Consider the following 19,272-nt stretch of genomic DNA (forward strand, 5'->3'; position numbering starts at 1 on the left):
AAAATCTACAGTGTATAATGTCTAAGTTTGGTTTGCTAACTTGTAGGTGCGAGTACACAGTGTATTGAAGCAGCAGAAGAAACCGTCTCAGGAACCCACCGAACAGGAGAAGATGGAAAAGTAAGAAAAGAGTGCTTTATAGAAGCAAATATATTTTGTAGTAACTGACTGTATATCCTACTTAATAAACAAAAAACAATTGAGTACCAGTAATTGTTTAATGACGTTTAGTTCCTTACTCAATAACAGTAATTTTCTGTACATTTTTTTTTAAAATTTAGCGCGCAATTCTCATATGTATTTTCATGATTTTTGTAATAAAGGTAAACTCGCAAAAAGTTATCTCTGCAAATTATCATTTGCTTTAATGTTATTGAGAGACTTTTCAATTTATTTTTGAATCATAATCCACAAAAATTAGTCTACGCGAAATTGATTTGAAACAGATATCGCAAAATTTAGTAGCCATGAAGTAAGCTTGGTTAACAGTATATTGTATGCATAGTTCTACTGAAAATATCTTTTATGTTATTTTCTTTTCAACATTTATTTTAGGGAAAGGCTGGAGAAAGCTGTTGAACAGCTAAAGAATAAACTACAGGAAACAAGGTTAGTTCTAACTTCTTGATTTTAAAATAAGAAAGCAAAAAATTTGATTCAGTTTTGTCAGTAAACTTAACATTAATGCTCGAGAGTTAAAGTGTCTTCATGGTCCTGGTCTTTTCCCAGATTTACTGAATTCTGTCTTTGCATAAAACAGAGTTACCTCCCTTGCAGGTAATATGCTATTACTCATGTTGTTATCTCCGAAAAGAATGACGTTGTGCTCGCAAACACATGAGTACCTACCTGAAAGGTCAGATAACTCTATAATATGGAAAGACAGAATAACAAAATCATATAGAGAGGTTGAGTTGTAATTTTTATATTCATCTCAAAAGATTATTGGAACAAAAATCCTCAATATATATATATATATATATAATATATAAAAATAAAACTCAACCACCTTCCTCTATATGGATAATTCAAAGTGTTACAATGGTCACGTCAATTAAGAGTAAGCGAGATTTGACTGTATAATGAAATCATGTAATGAGGAAAAGTTTGAATAGTGAGAGATCTCCTTTTGCTTTTTATAGAAAGTTTGTCTACGTTACTTGAATGTTAGTTGTTATAACAACAATCTTATGTAGCTGTGTCTGTTTTCCAGCGAGGCCCTGAACAGTGCGAAGCAGGAGGTGAGCGTACTACAGGAGGAACATGACCGTCTGCTACAGCGATACAACAAGGTGTTACTGGACACACAGGAGAAGGAGGAACACTACAGGAAAAGGTAGAGGCTCACTGGGTTTAAAGTCACTTATACAATTGCTAATAAATTTTTTGCCCTCTTTGAGATGAGACAGGGGAATCTCAACCTGAGGTGTTTGACAGCCGAGGGTGGAGATCTCCTGTCTTGCCCCTAAGAGGGTGAATGATTCTTTTTCCCTTAACATGTGCACCACTTTGTGTCTCAAATTCAAAGGCCTTGTGTAGCTTGTCTTTACCCTTGGGTGAGACAGAAAAATCTCACACTGGTAAAATTACCGATATCCATGTCCGAGTAAGAGAAAATATATTGCTCATCCCTAAACCATGAGAATAAAATCTTACATGGGTCTTTAGAGAAAAACTTCAATCTGAGTTGAAGATTTTGGCCATTTAAGATCAGGCTTGTCAAGAATTGACATCCGGACATGTTCAGGAGGGTTGGGGTATATCCATATCTATCTAACAAATTAACTCATGTTTGATCATTTTTGTTCCATTCTTAGAAATAAGGAATTTGTTAAGTAACATTATCACCGAGAATTGATATCTGTACTGCTTTGTTCTAAATGATTTTCAAGTTCTGTATCATATGGATCTGATATGTTTAATTCTGTCAAGTCTTCTCAAAGATTATTGGGATATAAAACAAGAAGAAATTTCCTTTTGAGATTAACCATGTTATATTTCAGGATGGACGAGGCCAATAAGGATAAAGTATCCTACAACAAAGAATTACAGGATACTGTCCAACAGTTAGCTGGCCAGAACGAGTCGCTGACCAACTCTTTCAAGGTAATTAAACTAACCAAAATCAGAACGAGTCGCTGACCAACTCATTCAAGGTAATTAAACTAACCAAAATCAGAACGAGCTGCTGACCAATGCCAACTCCATTTTACTTCCAACAGTTAGCTGGCCAGAACGAGTCGCTGACCAACTCTTTCAAGGTAATTAAACTAACCAAAATCAGAACGAGTCGCTGACCAACTCATTCAAGTTAATTTAACTGACCACAATCAGAACAAGTCGCTGACCAACTCCAAGGTAATTTAATTTATGGACCACACACATGTATTACAGTCTAAATATATGGCACTTTACTTCTTAATTTGTAGTTATTATAATCTAAGTAATCCAGAAACCTGGCTATACTGCCAAATATGTTAGTCCCGATGACATTTGGTTTAAACACATTACACTGTACTAGTTTGTGAGTGTCATACAACATTTCAAATATTTTCCACCTAATTTTGTTTACAGGAACAGATAAAATGTCTACATGAAGACCACCGGCGTGCTTTAGACTTACTACAGCGACAACTGGACTCGTCAGAAAATGACAACATTCGTCTGCAGAGGGAGCTACAGAATCAAGTCCAGAATGTTTCCAAAATGATATCTGAACGAAAAAGTCCTGAAACATTCCAATCCGTCCAATCAACAGAATTTATTCCTGATATGAGACATGAAGAGAGACAGGAAGGGGAGGTAATTCTGTTAATTTGTTTTATCAGTTCATTTGTTTTAAAGGTTTGTTACGGTTATTATTGCAGCAATATTAGGTCATATGTGAAATGTTAAAAAAAAATAAAAAGAAAAAAAAAACTGAAAATTATAATTCTGAATATCAACCAAGATTTAAGTCGTGATACTGTGCTGGAAATACTAATTATGTAGAATTATGAACATTTAGATAGAGACCTTGCATGACTAAAACATTTAAGTAAATGTTAACTATGATAAACTCCTTTTACTGACTGTACTAATATCTAAACTGTTATTTTAGGGATCAGAGATTGTGGATCCAGAACCATGTCCTAAGGTAACCAGTTTAATATCTAATTTGATAATAAATACATGTAATATCAAATCCATACCTAAACCTTAAAAAAAACAACTGAAAAAATCTTCAAAAAAGAAATTCTTAAGAACCAATATTGAATTTGTGCCCATGATATGCCCTAATAAAGCCAAAATAAGTCTTCAACCTCACATAAAAGAAAGTTTAATACAGTGGACTCAAGATAATAAAATCTGGTATCTGATGATCTGGAAAAACTCACAATTTTGAGAAAAACCTCAAGGAACTGATTTGATCATAGACTAAATACTGTAAACAGAATGTGACAGTCTGGAAAATTCACACTGGGGATAGTTTGGGTAGGGGAGGTACATGTTTGGAGAATCAAGGGTCCACTGTATACTGGTTAGAAACCTGCCATCAGGAATAACTCTTAGACATTTTCCAAAGAAAGGATATACATGTAACTTAAATTGATAGAATCAATTTCAAATGGGTCTAATCTACTGTCAAGTATGTTTAACCATAGTTAGATTTTCCATGAATTTCCATTACTCGGAGAAGAGTATACATACCTTGTACTGAACCTGCTACTTGATTTGATGAAAGTTTGTGTATATATCAGTGTTAATGCACATTCCTTTTATCTTTTACAGGGCAGCACTAAAGCCGCTCCCATACCGCTCGACAAATTATTAGTTGTTGGTCCAGAAGACACCGGTAAGGATTAAAATCTTCAACTCATGTGAATTATTCTCAAGCTCTAAAAAGTTTTAAAAGATACTAAACCTCATTATCGTCTATCAAAACATTAAGGTTTTTTTCATGGAATCTGAATTTCAAGTTTTTGTACTGAATTAATTTGTTCATTGTCAGTTTTTAGTGCGGGTGTACTCGTACTATTATTTTCCTTGTCGGGTGTAGAGTCTGTGTACATCCGCTATGCGCAGATTCCAACTGCGCACGCGATACCGGAAGTCAGTGTCTTAGAGCGTTTAGTAGATTTCGCCATGATTTAGTGACACCAAACTTCCAAAAACATATATTAAGATATACTTGTCAGCAATAATCTACTATAAATTAACAACAGTGACATTTCACAGTGCTAAACGCATTTGTTTTGTGTAAACTTCAAGTGACGTATCATACAAACTCTTCCATCGGTCACGATATTCTAAGCATCTGATCGACTTTGGAGACTTCCGGAACAATACAATGCAATTCAGGTTTATATAGTCAATAACAGAAAGTGACAAAACGGATAACTTTTAGTACCAGCCACATATTTAATTTATTTCACATCATCCTAGGTCCTAGGTGTACGTTGCACTATCGCTTACTAAACCCAGTGACCATAAACCACATTTGCTGCAATTCTAATTAATATTTATAAAATAAACAGCTTTAAGTGAGAGAAACAGAATAAAAAAAACACATATGAAATATCAGTCTGAGTGTCTGAGCTCTACATCTAATGTACCTAGAAAGGCCTTTAAGCCTGACACAGGTAAGTCACCACGTTCACAGAGACTGGAAGGTGTTCTAGCGGACGACTGTTTTGAACAACGAAGCAAATTTATTGTATCAATATCAATATGATATTATACACACTTTTATGTAACAAAGAACTTACAAAGTAATTTCACATTTAAAGTTCTGATGAAGTAAAGGAAAGTATTTATTACAATGCACCAAGGGCGTAAACCATCTCCTTGCAATAGTCCTAAGGATACTGAGCGAAAGTGCTACGTACACCTGTTGCAGAGGATGATTTCATAGCGGAAATTAAGGTTAGGAAGTATTTAGCGAGCACTTTATGTCTAACAGACATATTTCTAGGTTTTTTTTAGATTTACTGGACTAGTTTCTCAGTTTTTAGCCCACCATCATCAGGTGGTGGGCTATTCAAATCTCGTTTTGTCTGTCGTCTGTCCTTCTGTCCGTTAATCAAGCATTGGTTGTCATATTTTTGACATGCATTAGTGTGTAAATACATTGGGTGTTCTAGCATAGCCAATGGTGCACATTAGCGCACCATGTCCCTAGTTGTTGGGACAGATCAGTTAACAAAATGGCCACCAGGCAGCCATCTTAAATTTTGAAAGTTAAAGTTTGTTATTACTATTTCTCAGAAAGTACAGAAGGGATCATTCTCAAATTTCATATGTAGGTTCCCCTTGGGCGCTAGTTGTGCATGGTGTTATTTGGAACCCATCGGTCAACAAAATGGCCGACATGCCGCCCTCTTGCATTTTGATATTTGAAGTTTGAAAGTAGACAAAAGATCCATCTAACATTTGTCAGACATAGATCATTCTTTGGTGAGCGCCGAGATCCCTCTGGGATCTCTTGTTATTTGCCTACAAAATATGCGAAATTTCATCGCACTCAAGCTGGTTTGTAGAAGTTTAAAATTTTGTCAGAATATGATCTAAGTCAGTAAACTCACAAGCTAAATTAACAATATCTCAGACAATGGACCTGTTTTCCATATCAAATATTTTTTCACTTGTTTGTAAATACATGTACTGGGGTAAGTGAAATTTTGTTTCCTATGTTATTTCAGCATCCAAACTTGGCCCACATGTTGACACGGCAGTTCTACAGGAGAACTTGCTGACAGCAAACAGGAGATTAGAACATTCTACAGAGGTAAGCTTGAATGTTGATGCTGTAAATACAATTATTCTTGTGTAAATAAATGATATTTTAGTGGAAAAAGGTTGATTACTCGTGTTGTAAAACTGTAAATATATAGCACATGACAGAGTTGAACAGATTCAGGGTGGTATACTGGAATTATTACCCTTTCTGTTGTACACAAATTTTGTCCAGAAAACTCTTCATAAACTACTAGACTAATATGAATGAAACTTCACAGTAGTTTTAATTTAATTGCCTTTGTCTGAAATAAAGGGTAGTGTGGGGAATAGTTCTTGTATTTCCAAACATTAAAAATTTGCAAAATACGCTAGAATCTGACATTGAAATAGAAGCTCTAAAGAAGTGTTACTCTTTAAATACATTCTACATTGTTTTTACTTGTAGGGATATGCTAACTGGAATTAAAGAAGAATCTAAAAAGTTTGCATTGTCATTTTGATCATTACTCGAACAAAGGGGAGATAATCACAAACCAAGGGGAGACAATCAAGTGTCAATAATTCAGCCAAGAAATTCTTCAATGTAAAAACAAGAGGCCCATAGGGCCTGTATCGCTCACCTGGTTTGTAATGCCTAGTAAGGTTCATTGTTTCTTTTCTGAAGGAATTTGAATATTTACCTCTAATTCCCCTATTGGGCCCCACTCTTTCTGCTCAAGAGGGTTAGAGCCAAAAATTATAGGAATTCTGTTAACCCCAAGGATGTTTCTGGGCCAAATTTGGTTAAAATCCAAGCAGAACTCTAAGACTAGTAGCGATTTATAGGATTTACCTAAATTTCCCCTATTTGGCCCCGCCCCTCCTGCCCCCCAGGGGGTCAGATCCAAAATTTATACAAGTTCTATTCCCCTTCCCCCAAGAATGTTTCTGGCCAAATTTGGTTTCAATCCATGCTGAACTCTAGGACAAGTAGCGATTTATAGGATTTACCTCTATTTCCCCTATTGGGCCCGCCCCTCCTGCCCCCGGGGGGGTCAGAGCCAAAATTTATATAAGTTCTGTTCCTATTCCCCTAAGAAAGTTTCTGGCCAAATTTGGTTACAATCCATGCAGAAGTCTAGGACAAGTAGCGATTTATAGGATTTACCTCTATTTCCCCTATTGGGCCCCGCCCCTCCTGTCCCCAGGGGGTCAGAGCAAAAATTTAAACAAGTTCTGTTCCCCTTCCCCCTAGGATGGTCCTGGCCAAATTTGGTTACAATCCATGCAGAACTCTAGAACAAGTAGCAATTTATAGGATTTACCTAAATTTCCCCTATTGGGCCTCGCCCCTCCTGTCCCCGGGGGGTCAGAGCCAAAATTTATACAAGTTCTATTCCCCTTCCCCCAAGGTTGTTTCTGGCCAAATTTGGTTACAATCTATGCAGAACTCTAGGACAAGTAGCGATTTATAGGATTTACCTCTATTTCCCCTATTGGGCCCCGCCCCTCCTGCCCCCGGGGGGTCAGAGCCAAAATTTATACAAGTTCTGTTCCACTTCCCCCAAGGATGTTTCTGGCCAAATTTGGTTACAATCCATGCAGAACACTAGGACAAGTAGTGATTTATAGGATTTACCTCTATTTCCCCTATTGGGCCTCGCCCCCTCCTGTCCCCGGGGGTTCAGAGCCAAAATTTATACAAGTTCTATTCCCCTTCCCCCAAGGATGTTTCTGGCCAAATTTGGTTTCAATCCATGCTGAACTCTAGGACAAGTAGCGATTTATAGGATTTACCTTAATTTCCCCTATTGGGCCCCGCCCCTCCTGTCCTCGGGGGGTCAGAGCCAAAAATTTATACAAGTTCTGATTCCCTTTTCCCAATGATGTTTCTGGCCAAATTTGGTTACAATCCATGCAGAACTCTAGGACAAGTAGCGATTTATAGGATTTATCTAAATTTCCCTTATTGGGCCCCGCCCCTCCTGTCCCCGAGGGGTCAGAGCCAAAATTTATACAAGTTCTGTTCCCCTTCCCCCAAGGATGTTTCTGGCCAAATTTGGTAACAATCCATGCAGAACACTAGGACAAGTAGCGATTTATAGGATTTACCTCAATTTCCCCTATTGGGCCCCGCCCCTCCTGTCCCTGTGGGGTCAGAGCCAAAATTTATACAAGTTCTATTCCACTTCCCCCAAGGATGTGTCTGGCCAAATTTGGTTTCAATCCATGCAGAACTCTAGGACAAGTAGCGATTTATAGGATTTACCTCAATTTCCCCTATTGGGCCCCGCCCCTCCTGTCCCCGGGGGGTCAGAGCAAAAATTTATACAAGTTCTGTTCCCCTCCCCCCAAGGATGTTTCTGGCCAAATTTGGTTAAAATCCATGCAGAACTCTATGACTAGTAGCGATTTAAAGGAAATGTTGACGGACAGACGGACGGACGGACGGACGACGGACGACGGACGCCGCGCCATGACATAAGCTCACCGGCCCTTCGGGCCAGGTGAGCTAAAAAGCTGCAGTCTGATGGCTTGTCTTACATAGTATGATCTTTGTTCTGATTTACCTGAACAGTTTAATATGAAAAAAAAAAAAAAAAAAAATCTTGACATCTTTTGATATATTTTAACTTCATTGTTTCTTTTTTAAGCTTCTAAATGAGTCAGAGGCAGCAGTAATGAGACTGACTGAGCAAGCCAAGATCCTGAAGGAAGAAATACGGAGACTGGAGAGAAATCAGGAGAGAGAGAAAGAGGCAGCCAACATGGAATACCTCAAAAACATCCTTCTTAAGGTAAAAAAAAAAACATATGCATTAAGTTTCCATGAAAGTAAAAATCTTATAAGTTCATAACTATCAGACTTAGTAAGCTTTTCTATATTTCAAAACCATCCTTCTAATGTAAAATACTTTCATAGTGACTGGCCATTCAATCGTCTTAAAAATATCATACACTCAATGAATATTTTCAAGCCATATTGTAGTATATTTATTTCAAAAGTCCTGTTGACAGAAATGCTGGTATGAGTGCATTTTGGTATAAAATATGATAGTTCTTTATGGTGAAACATTACAATATGATGCATGATATTATTTTAGCTTTTGTTTGATATCTTATTCAGTTTCTGAGTCTGAAGGTTGGTGATGACCGACAGAAGCTTATCCCTGTGCTGTGTACAATGTTAAAACTAAGCCCAGAGGAGAAATCTTTACTGGACGCTGTAGCCCAGGGTATGTAGTTCATTCATGTGAAGAAGAAAAAGCGAAACTTTTCAGCCTTTCAAAAATTTGAAATGTCATTACCAGATACCATCAACAATAGAATCAAAATAAATGCAAAACATCAAGTTGTTTATTCTCTCTAGATATTCTTTGATTGCTTTCTATTGTCTAATAGCAACACTGACAATCCAGAGCAACAACTTCATATAAATGTTATTTTCTTCTATTTAGAATCCACTTAATTTTCAGTTTGCAATGAAATCAATGTGTTTATAATGTGAGAGGAAGGCGCTTGTTGCTAAAAGAGGGCTTATCAGTTGAATGTCATTTATCCTTCAACATGGTCATGTTGAAAAATCTGTTTTTCCACTTAAAGCATAATAAGGATTCATGTTTCCTTTCAGGTGAGGACACTGGACAAGGACAGCAGGCACAAGCAGCAGGATGGGGTTCATATCTCCACCGCTGGTCAGGGCTGGCTGGATAGGGGTGTAAATCAAAAGAGAAAGTCAAACCACCCTGTATCTAAATTAGGGGTAGTGATTCCTATGTACACTCAAAAAGCAGGATGGGGGTCGTATCTTCACCGCTGGTCTGGGCTTGCCGCCTAGTGTACAGTAATTACCACCATGTCAAGATACAAGATGAATACTCATACCTGTAACGGCATAAGTAGCAGGTTGGGGTTTATCTCCATGGCTCAACTCTATCCACCCTGTACAGATACTTGAAGGATAATAATTCCTCCATTGATAGTCACAACTGACTGGGAAGTTAGATAAAATAGTCTATCCACATGTATCTAAATAAATTCAGCTATTCTTTAATACGTATTTACAGTTGAAAGATTTGAAAAACAGCATTTAAATAGATCTGAACATCCTCTCAAAGTAATACTTTGTGAAGACTTAGCTATGGACCCAGTACTCTTAAGGAAATGGTGGCCAATCCTATTACTATAGGTAGTGGTTGACAAATTGTATATAGATGACGACTAGATTTTTCATTGAACTGTCACTGAAACTTGATGTCACAAAGTAATTTCAGCATTTAGTTGTTATATATAGGGTATGTCTTGATAAATTATTGGTATACTGATATGCATGATATCAGATAAATGTCAGCAAGTCGTTAGTCTTGATCAATCCAAGGTTGTTGGATCCATCACATTTTAAAAACAATTCTTATTTTTGCTGTGATTCTAACGTTACAATGTCTGACTGTGACAAAATGTATGGCTTCAGATATTTATGAATAGCTTCAAATATTTATAAATAGCTTCAGATATTTATAAATCATGACTTATGGTTTGCATTGATGTTACTCTGATTTAAGTTACCCAAGGAACAAATTGTTGATCCTTATTTCATCGTATGGCTGTGATCTTTGACATAGGCAAACATTATAAAACTTATTTATAACATTCCAGAGGTCTTGCCAAAACTTTGGATATACCTATCACACAAAGTTAGGTTCACTTTCTTACATGTAAGGTGTTACTGTTAAACCATATAGTAAGGATATTTTAATTTTTAAATTTAGAAATCTGATAGAAACTTGCTTTGTACAATTGTCTTTTATCAACTTTGACTTAAATATTTGTTTTCTTATACCTATAATATATATCAATTTGTAATTAAACACAATTAAAAATAACCTGTTTAGTTCTATTGTTGAAAATAATGCAAATTTTTATGTGTTTTTTTATTCCAATCTCTAAACACATTGAAATCATTTGTTGTTTCACAACAATTACTGTTTTTGTAGTCTATATTTTTACTAAAGCACACCACATCCCGTCACACATCTATTCAAAACTATACTGTACAGTCAAACCTGTCTATAAAGACCACCTAAGTAACTGAAAATGGTCTTCATAGCCAGGTTGTCTTTATACAAAGGTGGTTGCTAAGACAGGTTTTACTGTATAATAATGATACTTCACAGAGTGATTCCCAAATCAAAATTATTTACTCATAAATCGTTGATTAAACTTTTGACTGTAGCCAAACCTCTTGTTTATGACACGTAGGATATTTCATTTAGCAATGATTTTGATGGTTTTAAGTATGGTTTGTCACAAGTCTTTCATGGACACTACATCTTTTAATATTCAAATGTCTGGTTTGTCTTCTGCATCTTGCAAGAGAGGTAAAAATATTTTTATAACATACTAGTATAAATTCGGATTAGTGTTACACAAAAATATATTTCATGTCCAATGTAGATAATATATTCCTTGAGAATATCACAAATGCTGTTCGTATAGATTATATAGATAATACCCATCTGACTTTAGACCTCTGAGTAAATTGAATTGTTTTATTAGGTTTTTGTTGCTCGATAAGTCAAGAGGTTTACCCTATATTTGTGACATTTAGAACGATTTCATTCTATTTTGTTTCGTATACTAGTAATGTTCTGAGTCATGTATGTCCCATGATATGGTATGTTGTTTCTTGATGAAGGAAACAATGCACAGTTGGCTTTGATGATCATTATTGATACCATTTATATACTTGTACACAGTAGAAACTATAATTTGCATATCAGAGTCTATGTTACTGTGTCATGTAACTGTTGCAAATCTAGAATATCGGTACAAACTTTCACTCAATCATGCAACAGATATCCGAGTGTAGCAAATTTATTATTTAGACAAATTAAAGCCTGGCAACATAAATACCAGGTACCCGGTATATGCTGTAAAACTGGGCAAACTGTGCAAATGTCAATATTGTAATTTAGTGATAAAGTTTGAAGTAACTTAATCATTTGTAAATAATTTTAGATCTAAACCAAGAGTAATGTAATCTCTTTAATATCAAGTCTATGGCTAGCTTAATTATAGAGCTTTTATATTACTAATTTAACAGATTCTTTTTTATTGTGAAGTTACTTCAGGGTTTTATTCATTGTACATGTACTACAACCATGTTAGAGATTAACATGACGAGAGACTTCTGAAATATTATTGTGAGACATCCATCCCATGTAATCAGGTGGAATAAGATCTCATACATGTGTAGGAGTATATGATGATAAATATTGCAGATTTCTACTAATTATGAGGAGTTATCGGTAATTAGAATTTTTCTGCGTTGCATTCCTGTTTGTGATACTTTTGATACCTAAAGTGCAGGAACTTTATGGGGAAATTGCGTTAATGTTACATGTTGAATATGTGTTATCAGATATTTGATCTTGAACTTAGGAAAATACATCCTCGATACTCCAGGGGTTCCGATCACTTACGATCTCTACACCCCTGGACTATCTCATAGTAAAACTGGAGGCAACTGGAAAGAACAGGTAATTTAGTCCTTTGATGTACATCAAAAGAACCGTATAACGGTACACTGTGGTTGACTGTGTGACTCTGATGTTAGGCGTCGCTCTCTCTGTAGTCTTCAAAGGAAATCTTTGCTGGCCTATGATTGGTCAAATGTTTTCAGCTGAGCTGCCTTCAATTTCACTATGAGATAGTCCAGGGGTGTAGAGATCGTAAGTGATCGGAACCCCTGGAATATCGAGGATGAGGAAAATAGACTCCCTCCAGAATGACTCCTGTCACCAACTGGAGGGACCGAGGGGAGAAAAATCATAATCATGTATTATGTGCAATACCTGATGTCGTTCAGGTTGTCGTGTTACATGCTTCTTTGTAAGAGTGGGAAACCAAGTCCAAATATTGATAAAAAGTGATACCATATACATGTACATATGTATTAAATATCGGAGTGAAATCTGCAACGATTTCTCCTTTTTTTGGGTCAATCTATATTAGCCTTGTACAATACATACTTTTCATATATTTGACCTTATGTTAGCAATTTTGTGAAATTAATCACTAGCTGCAATGCCTTAAATCGATAAGAAATCAATTGAGAAAAAAAGTGTGAGTTTTATTAGGAGTATTTTTTTCAAAGTGAAAAATAAAAAAGAGTATTATTTTAAAGTAAAAGAAATCCATCAAACAATCTTCCTGATTGCCAGTAGCTGATAGACAAGTTTTTCTTGATATATAAGAATCTACGATGGTGTGTGTTGCTCATCTTGAATACTTAAGCATTAAACTATCTCCCTATGGCATCTATGGTCTGTATATATGACAGAGCTTTGCAGTCAATCTTCATAATGCGAGATGATTGTCTGCAAAGCTCTGGCATCTATATAGACCATAGATGACAAAGGAAAATAGTTTAATGCTTATATTTACATTGACAACTCATTTTAGAGTTTCTGCATTAACATTGTTTAAGCTAAACCAGGAAAATCGTTTATCAACGACGATTTAATCCACAAGATGGAACAGCCATTTTGACGGTGATCAGTTGACGTCATCACGTCAACATTAGTGACGTCATAATGGCCACATTTTGAATGTCAGTTATACCTTCATATACATGTACTTCACTTTGCCTTGGTTAGTTTATATAGTAGAAGTGACATGTAAATAATGTAAATTACATTATGTATTAATAAAAGTTCAGAAGATATAACAATTGTAAGGTGATAACTATGATTGTGTTTAATTAATTTTCTATCATTGAATATATTGTGATATAAAAAAATGTGATTTATATTATATAAAAGTGAATCGATTGTTTAATTCATGCATATACTTATATATAAGAGCTTCAACGTAAAGTTATATGACAGTCTAAGCTATGTTATTATGCAAATTATAATATTGTATTGAAATGTTTGTGATAAATGTCCTAAAAACATGGGTTGTAACTTATATAGAATTATCTTGAATAGAATATACAGTAAAACCGGTCATTTTCTCGGGGATGATATATTCGTAATTTTGCAAATTTTGTAAATTGCTATGATTGCGCAAATTTGGTCCGTTGAATATCGAGAAATGGTTGAGTCATATACATGTCCTAAAGTACTAAAAAGAATCATCTTTTTTAGTTCAACTCATGAAAAATTGACCCGCAATAATAACCGACTATGCTGTATTACTCACCCATACATATTATATGAAATATGTTAAGGGAATGTCATAACTGATCATCAATGTAATTAGAATTAGACTGTCTTGTAATTCCGCTCCAATACCATGCTCTACAATATATTCCAATACAAGTGGGGCATATCATAGAGCATCATAGTGAAGTAGAAATAAAAGAATAATTTTAATTAGATCGAACGCATCATGGGTGTAGTCAAATAGTACTTTCTTTTATTAATATATTTTGTTTTGATTTGTGGTGCATGAGAATAGCAACTTATAAATTTTGGTCATGTCTCCGTCTCCCGGATATACAGTGAACCTGATAATTCTGACACCTTTGATCCCAGTCTAAACTGTCCGGATTTGTGTTCTTAGTTGATATGTAACATAACAATAATCTATTCCTTAACATTATAATATTGCCATCCAGACTGAGAGTTTTCAGACTATCAGAGTCCGGATGATCTGGGGTCCACTGTAAAATGATCTGGAGAAAACAAGTTGGTTTATTTTTGATTGCATTCTAACTGGTATGAACGCCAAATGGTGTCACAGGTGGATAAGAAAGAAAAAAATCATAGTTTCCGTAGAAATCCACCAACCTGTCGACTACATAACATGGATACCCAGAGATGGAGGTAGGGTTAGTATCAATATGAGTGTTGTACTATTTTCCAGCAACCATTTGTACAACACAGGTTTATTTTACTCACAAGTACTAGCTTAATTTGTATTGCTCAAGTATTATTTATTGTTATAGCAGTAATCATTTATTTTCAATTTTGATGTGCGACAAATCATGGTTTAAGGTTTTAGAGGTATATGATGTAGATATAATTTATATTCAAGAGTTGCAAGGAAGCAATGGTTGATTTCCAGTGATTGACTGAAAATTAACGAATGTTTAACATGTTAGAATGAAAGCTTACCAGGTAGTATTTATATAAATCTTTATTGGAAAGCAAGTTGAAAAGATGAAGTTTGCTGATTGATGGTTTTGTAATGCTATGCTGAAAGACTAAAATAAATAGTATATATTAATTATTTTATGCTAAATTTTGAAATGTTTTCATTTTAGTTGATGAAGTGATTGAAAGTTAGGTGGACAATGCATAATGCTAGATTAGATATACGGTATGACAGAGTGATTAGGATTTCTGATTTTTACTGCATCAAACATGAAAATATAGAACTTGAGAACATTTCCACATGTCACGTTTTGTAATGGTTTGATTGTGGTAATACGTACAAGTTACAAATTAATGTACAAATGATGTTAATATCTGTGCAATAATTCACGAGGGGAAAAATAAAACATGAAAACAAGTGAATCATTGAAGTATTTTATTAATAACAACAAAAATAATTTATTCATTTATATATTTAATCAATCAATTATCACAGTTATTGGATCGGTAACAGTTGATTTATTAGTTATTGATAAATTTCAATGATAACCATTCATAATACCTCCATTTAATGAAGAGAAAGAAGAGAACAACAATGACACATGCTGTAAACATACTTATTTTAGAGGGAGTTTTATTTTACCGCTTTTCACATTGTCTTTGAAGCGCTTATTCAGGTACAGCACTGAATTTTGTAAAAGGGTATATCCAGTATTGAACTACTGCATTGCACTCATTTATATCCTCATTTATAAATCATAATTTACATCTGGTTGCATTTGCGCTAAAATATGACTAAAATAATAATGTTTACAGTAGATTGATGACAACATAACAGCTCACTTATATTTAAAAATCAATGTCCAAAAGCTTTGATATTTCATGGATGAAGACTTTAAAATAGTTAATTTTCAGTTCAACTGATTGTCATATCAATTATGTATTAAACTGGTGTATGAAAGCACATAAAATTGTAAAAGCAAAGATCATAGTTGGTGAAGTAAATTATAGAACTAACTTGGACACGTTCTGATTATCAATAATAGAACTGACCACAAATACATTGATGTATATGACATAACCTGGGTACATACATATACAATTGTGTTTTGGAATCTGTAAGGTCTAGCTGGCCCTTTCAAGTTTTTTAATGATTTCACAATCAATTTATTAAAACTACTGTGATATCAGATCGGAATAGTTAATTCAACATCTTACATCATAACAAATTATATGTAGACAAGGGCTACAACTCTTGTTAACTCTACTATAATTGGTGTTGGTGTTGCTGGCTGGTAGTGGATCATTATGTAAATCTATAAAATTATGACCACTTTCAAGAAGAGTGCTTTGCCTAGATCCTAACATCATGGATTGACATTCAATATTTGATATTAGCATAGAAATTATGCAAATTATTTCATAAGATATCACAGAATCATTGCAATTAAAATATCCAACAAATGTTACAGCAGTTGAATGCAAACATGAACACGGTACACTTAGAGGTTTTACAAACTGTAATCATTCTACATACACAAAACCTGTTGGATTTCTGATAACAACTCATTGATATCAAGATAGATATTGATAGAAGTTTGGGTCTGGTGTGGGTCTGAAAATGGCTGAAATATTTGTAACATCCAAATACTGAATATCTGCTGCTGCTGAAAGGGTGTTTATGTAGCTCACATTTAATTGACCTGATGGGTGTCAGTAATTCAGAAAATACCATCAAATATACTGCTGAAAGTCTCCTGCGGTGAATCTGATGATGACCTAGAGGAAGAAACAACATATACAAAAAAAAAATACAATGTGGATACATTATACATGCAATATATGTATTCAACTTAAGGTCTAAAAGTTTGCTGTTATTTCATCAAATTCCCCTAAGATCTAAAATAACTTATTGGCCTGTCTCACTGACCTCTCATTTAAATAAAGTTTCAAGGTAAAACATCAAACACATTTTTTGCCATTTTTTCCAGCATGCAACATCCATTAATGCTGAATATATCTTAAGACTCTCAGGGACACTTAGTTATGGAGGGTATTATGTAATAAAATCTAAAAGTTGGCACTTAAAAATTGGAAATAGAAAACTGAAACTTTAGACTTAAAGGTTAACATAATAGAATATAAAACTAACTCTTAGAATTGTGACCCATATTACCCTCCATAATTATTTACCCTCCATAATTATTTACCAAGAAGAATTAGTTGGATATTCTAACATATTTTCAGTGATCTTCAATAAAGGTATCATTTCAAGAAACTTGTTAGCCTTCATTTTAACTTGGCACCACTGCAATATCAGGTATTTGGCTATTTGATAATTGAACCTTTTCAACTGTATAGGTGGTGAAGGAAATTTATTAAAGTATAATTTAGTGAATGTTAAGCATTATTTGACTTTGAATGAAGGTTACTGAAAACAGGGGGCATGACAATGAAAACAAAAGTTCAATAGGTCACCTGTATCTCATGTGATATAAAAACTGAACAGAAACACAAGGTGAGAGCTTCATGCTAGTACCTCACAGAACAGCATATGTGATAGGCTTATTGTATTGAACTATGCTCTGCTAGCCAGTAATCTTTCTCCAGCATTCCTGAAAATCATAACTTACTGATCAGTTGTGAAAAATGAAGCTGTCCTGAACATCGATGGAGGGGCAGGTTTGGGCTGCTTTGTCAGACTGATGTTGTTACTGGTGGTGAGTTTGGAACAGTCCGATGGTAGTAGCGTGTCTGCCGTCTTCTGATAGGGGGGTTGCAAACAAGATAAAAAATATCAGTTAATTCAAATTGAGTTTGCTTTGGGTTACCTTGTAATACAAAATTTATCCTAAAATACTGAATTGTTCATTCAGTACCAAAAATGCTGTACAACTGTTAGAAATTATCATTTAGAAAAGGCTTCTATGAGGGCTTAGGAAACATCCAGTGAAATTCATTTTAGATAAGCTTATTTCTTAATATGTAGACAAAAGGTTGGATTAAAGGTAACACTGACCTCTGGCATACCACCTTGTCTAAGATTCAAATTAAAAGGAGAGTTGGGAAAAAAACACCTGCATGTTGGCAAGCTAATATGCATGAAAAAGTACAAATTAACAAAATATAAGGACAGAGTAAAGACTGTAGCATCCCCTGACCAATCTATTCCTAAAAATATACTTTTTATATACATTATACATACACACATGTATTTTAATAATTTGTTTTTACTTACAGCTTGTTGAGGGCTTTTGCTCTGAAATATGTCCACAGATGGATTAGAAGAACTTTGAATTCCCTGTGTTAAACTCTTACAGAGGTAATTTGGAGTTTCTGTTCCGATATTCTCACCAGTAAAGCCTTTGTTCAGAACATTCTTCCCAATGTTAGAACCATGGCTTTGTACAACACTGGATCTGTTGTTTTGGACTCTGTTAGCATTGCTGCTCTGAATTCCATATGTAGCACAAGAACTTTGAGGATCCCCTTGCCTGTGTGTATTGCTTTGGGTATTCTCAGGCCTATCATTAGAATTTTGTGTGTTTCCACTTCCATAACTGTTGCTCTGCATCCTACTTTTTTGCCTGTAGGGATTGTTCCCGAAATTCTGTTCTTTGTAAGTCGATGCTACGAAATTGTCTTTTGAAGAACTGCTGTGTCTCACATTTCCTTGTGTGTATATGTTAGTTTGTCCAATGTTACCTTGTCTGTTACATGATGTTTCAATATTCTCCTTACCATAAATATTGTTGTTTCTTGAATTTTCCAAGTAAGTGTTATTTCCACTTTTACCTTGTGTGTGCCTTGACATTTGAATATTGCCAGTATTAGAACTGTTACACGAACTGTCATACTGAGACCTAGAACTGTTGTTTAGGACATTTCCTTGCCCATAATTAATGTTTCTTATATCACCTCCTTGTTTGTAGCATGACATTTTTTCCTGTCCGTGATTATGATTGACACCCTCGGGTTGACATCCATTCTGTGCAACACTGTCAGTGACGTCTGCCTGGTCACTAGGTCCAGTTGCAAATTTTGATGTGAAGTTGTTTGTTTTGTTTGTTCGAGGCTTTGGTCTCACCAATTGTGCCAAGGAGTCTGAGTTTGAACCTGAGGCTTTCAACAACCCATCAGTATTTTCTTTTTTGTCATTTGTTGGTCTAGAAGAAATAAATGAAAGGTGTTATTTTGCTTTTAAATAATAAATTTGAGCAAAGCATGGGCTGATACAGTCGTTAACCATTGAAAAAGAAATAATCATCAAAATATAATGTTACAATCACCAGAAGGTGGGCCTAAATGATGGTAAGCTAATCAGAGTGGTAAATCATACTTAATTGAACAGTTATGAATATTTTACCTATGTAACCCTGAATAAATATCAGGTCCAAAATTATGAAGAAAAAAAATAAAAAATCATATCACCAAAACATCTTAAAGCTAAACACTGCAATTTTTAATACAACAG

General features: G+C 34.9%; 2 protein-coding genes across 2 annotated transcripts in view; one reads left to right on the top strand and one right to left on the bottom strand.

Moving 5' to 3' along the window:
- LOC138308190 (GRIP and coiled-coil domain-containing protein 2-like) overlaps nucleotides 1-13,066 on the top strand; it is a 31,969-nt gene extending 18,903 nt beyond the window's left edge. The window contains exons 19-29 of the mRNA XM_069249134.1: nucleotides 47-120; nucleotides 556-609; nucleotides 1,214-1,336; nucleotides 2,004-2,106; nucleotides 2,575-2,802; nucleotides 3,101-3,136; nucleotides 3,772-3,835; nucleotides 5,682-5,767; nucleotides 8,352-8,495; nucleotides 8,825-8,933; nucleotides 9,329-13,066. Of these exons, the coding sequence (XP_069105235.1) occupies nucleotides 47-120; nucleotides 556-609; nucleotides 1,214-1,336; nucleotides 2,004-2,106; nucleotides 2,575-2,802; nucleotides 3,101-3,136; nucleotides 3,772-3,835; nucleotides 5,682-5,767; nucleotides 8,352-8,495; nucleotides 8,825-8,933; nucleotides 9,329-9,411 (1,104 nt within the window). The 3' untranslated portion in view covers nucleotides 9,412-13,066. The remainder of the gene's footprint in view (nucleotides 1-46; nucleotides 121-555; nucleotides 610-1,213; nucleotides 1,337-2,003; nucleotides 2,107-2,574; nucleotides 2,803-3,100; nucleotides 3,137-3,771; nucleotides 3,836-5,681; nucleotides 5,768-8,351; nucleotides 8,496-8,824; nucleotides 8,934-9,328) is intronic.
- A 2,010-nt stretch (nucleotides 13,067-15,076) lies between these two features.
- The window catches only part of LOC138306961 (probable ATP-dependent DNA helicase HFM1), a 39,941-nt gene continuing 35,745 nt past the window's right edge, over nucleotides 15,077-19,272 (bottom strand). The window contains exons 38-40 of the mRNA XM_069247557.1: nucleotides 18,037-18,964; nucleotides 17,432-17,562; nucleotides 15,077-16,577 (exon numbers count right to left, since the gene is read on the bottom strand). Of these exons, the coding sequence (XP_069103658.1) occupies nucleotides 16,520-16,577; nucleotides 17,432-17,562; nucleotides 18,037-18,964 (1,117 nt within the window). The 3' untranslated portion in view covers nucleotides 15,077-16,519. The remainder of the gene's footprint in view (nucleotides 16,578-17,431; nucleotides 17,563-18,036; nucleotides 18,965-19,272) is intronic.

Source organism: Argopecten irradians, chromosome 14 (assembly GCF_041381155.1).
Source record: "Argopecten irradians isolate NY chromosome 14, Ai_NY, whole genome shotgun sequence".
NCBI lineage: Eukaryota > Metazoa > Mollusca > Bivalvia > Pectinida > Pectinidae > Argopecten > Argopecten irradians.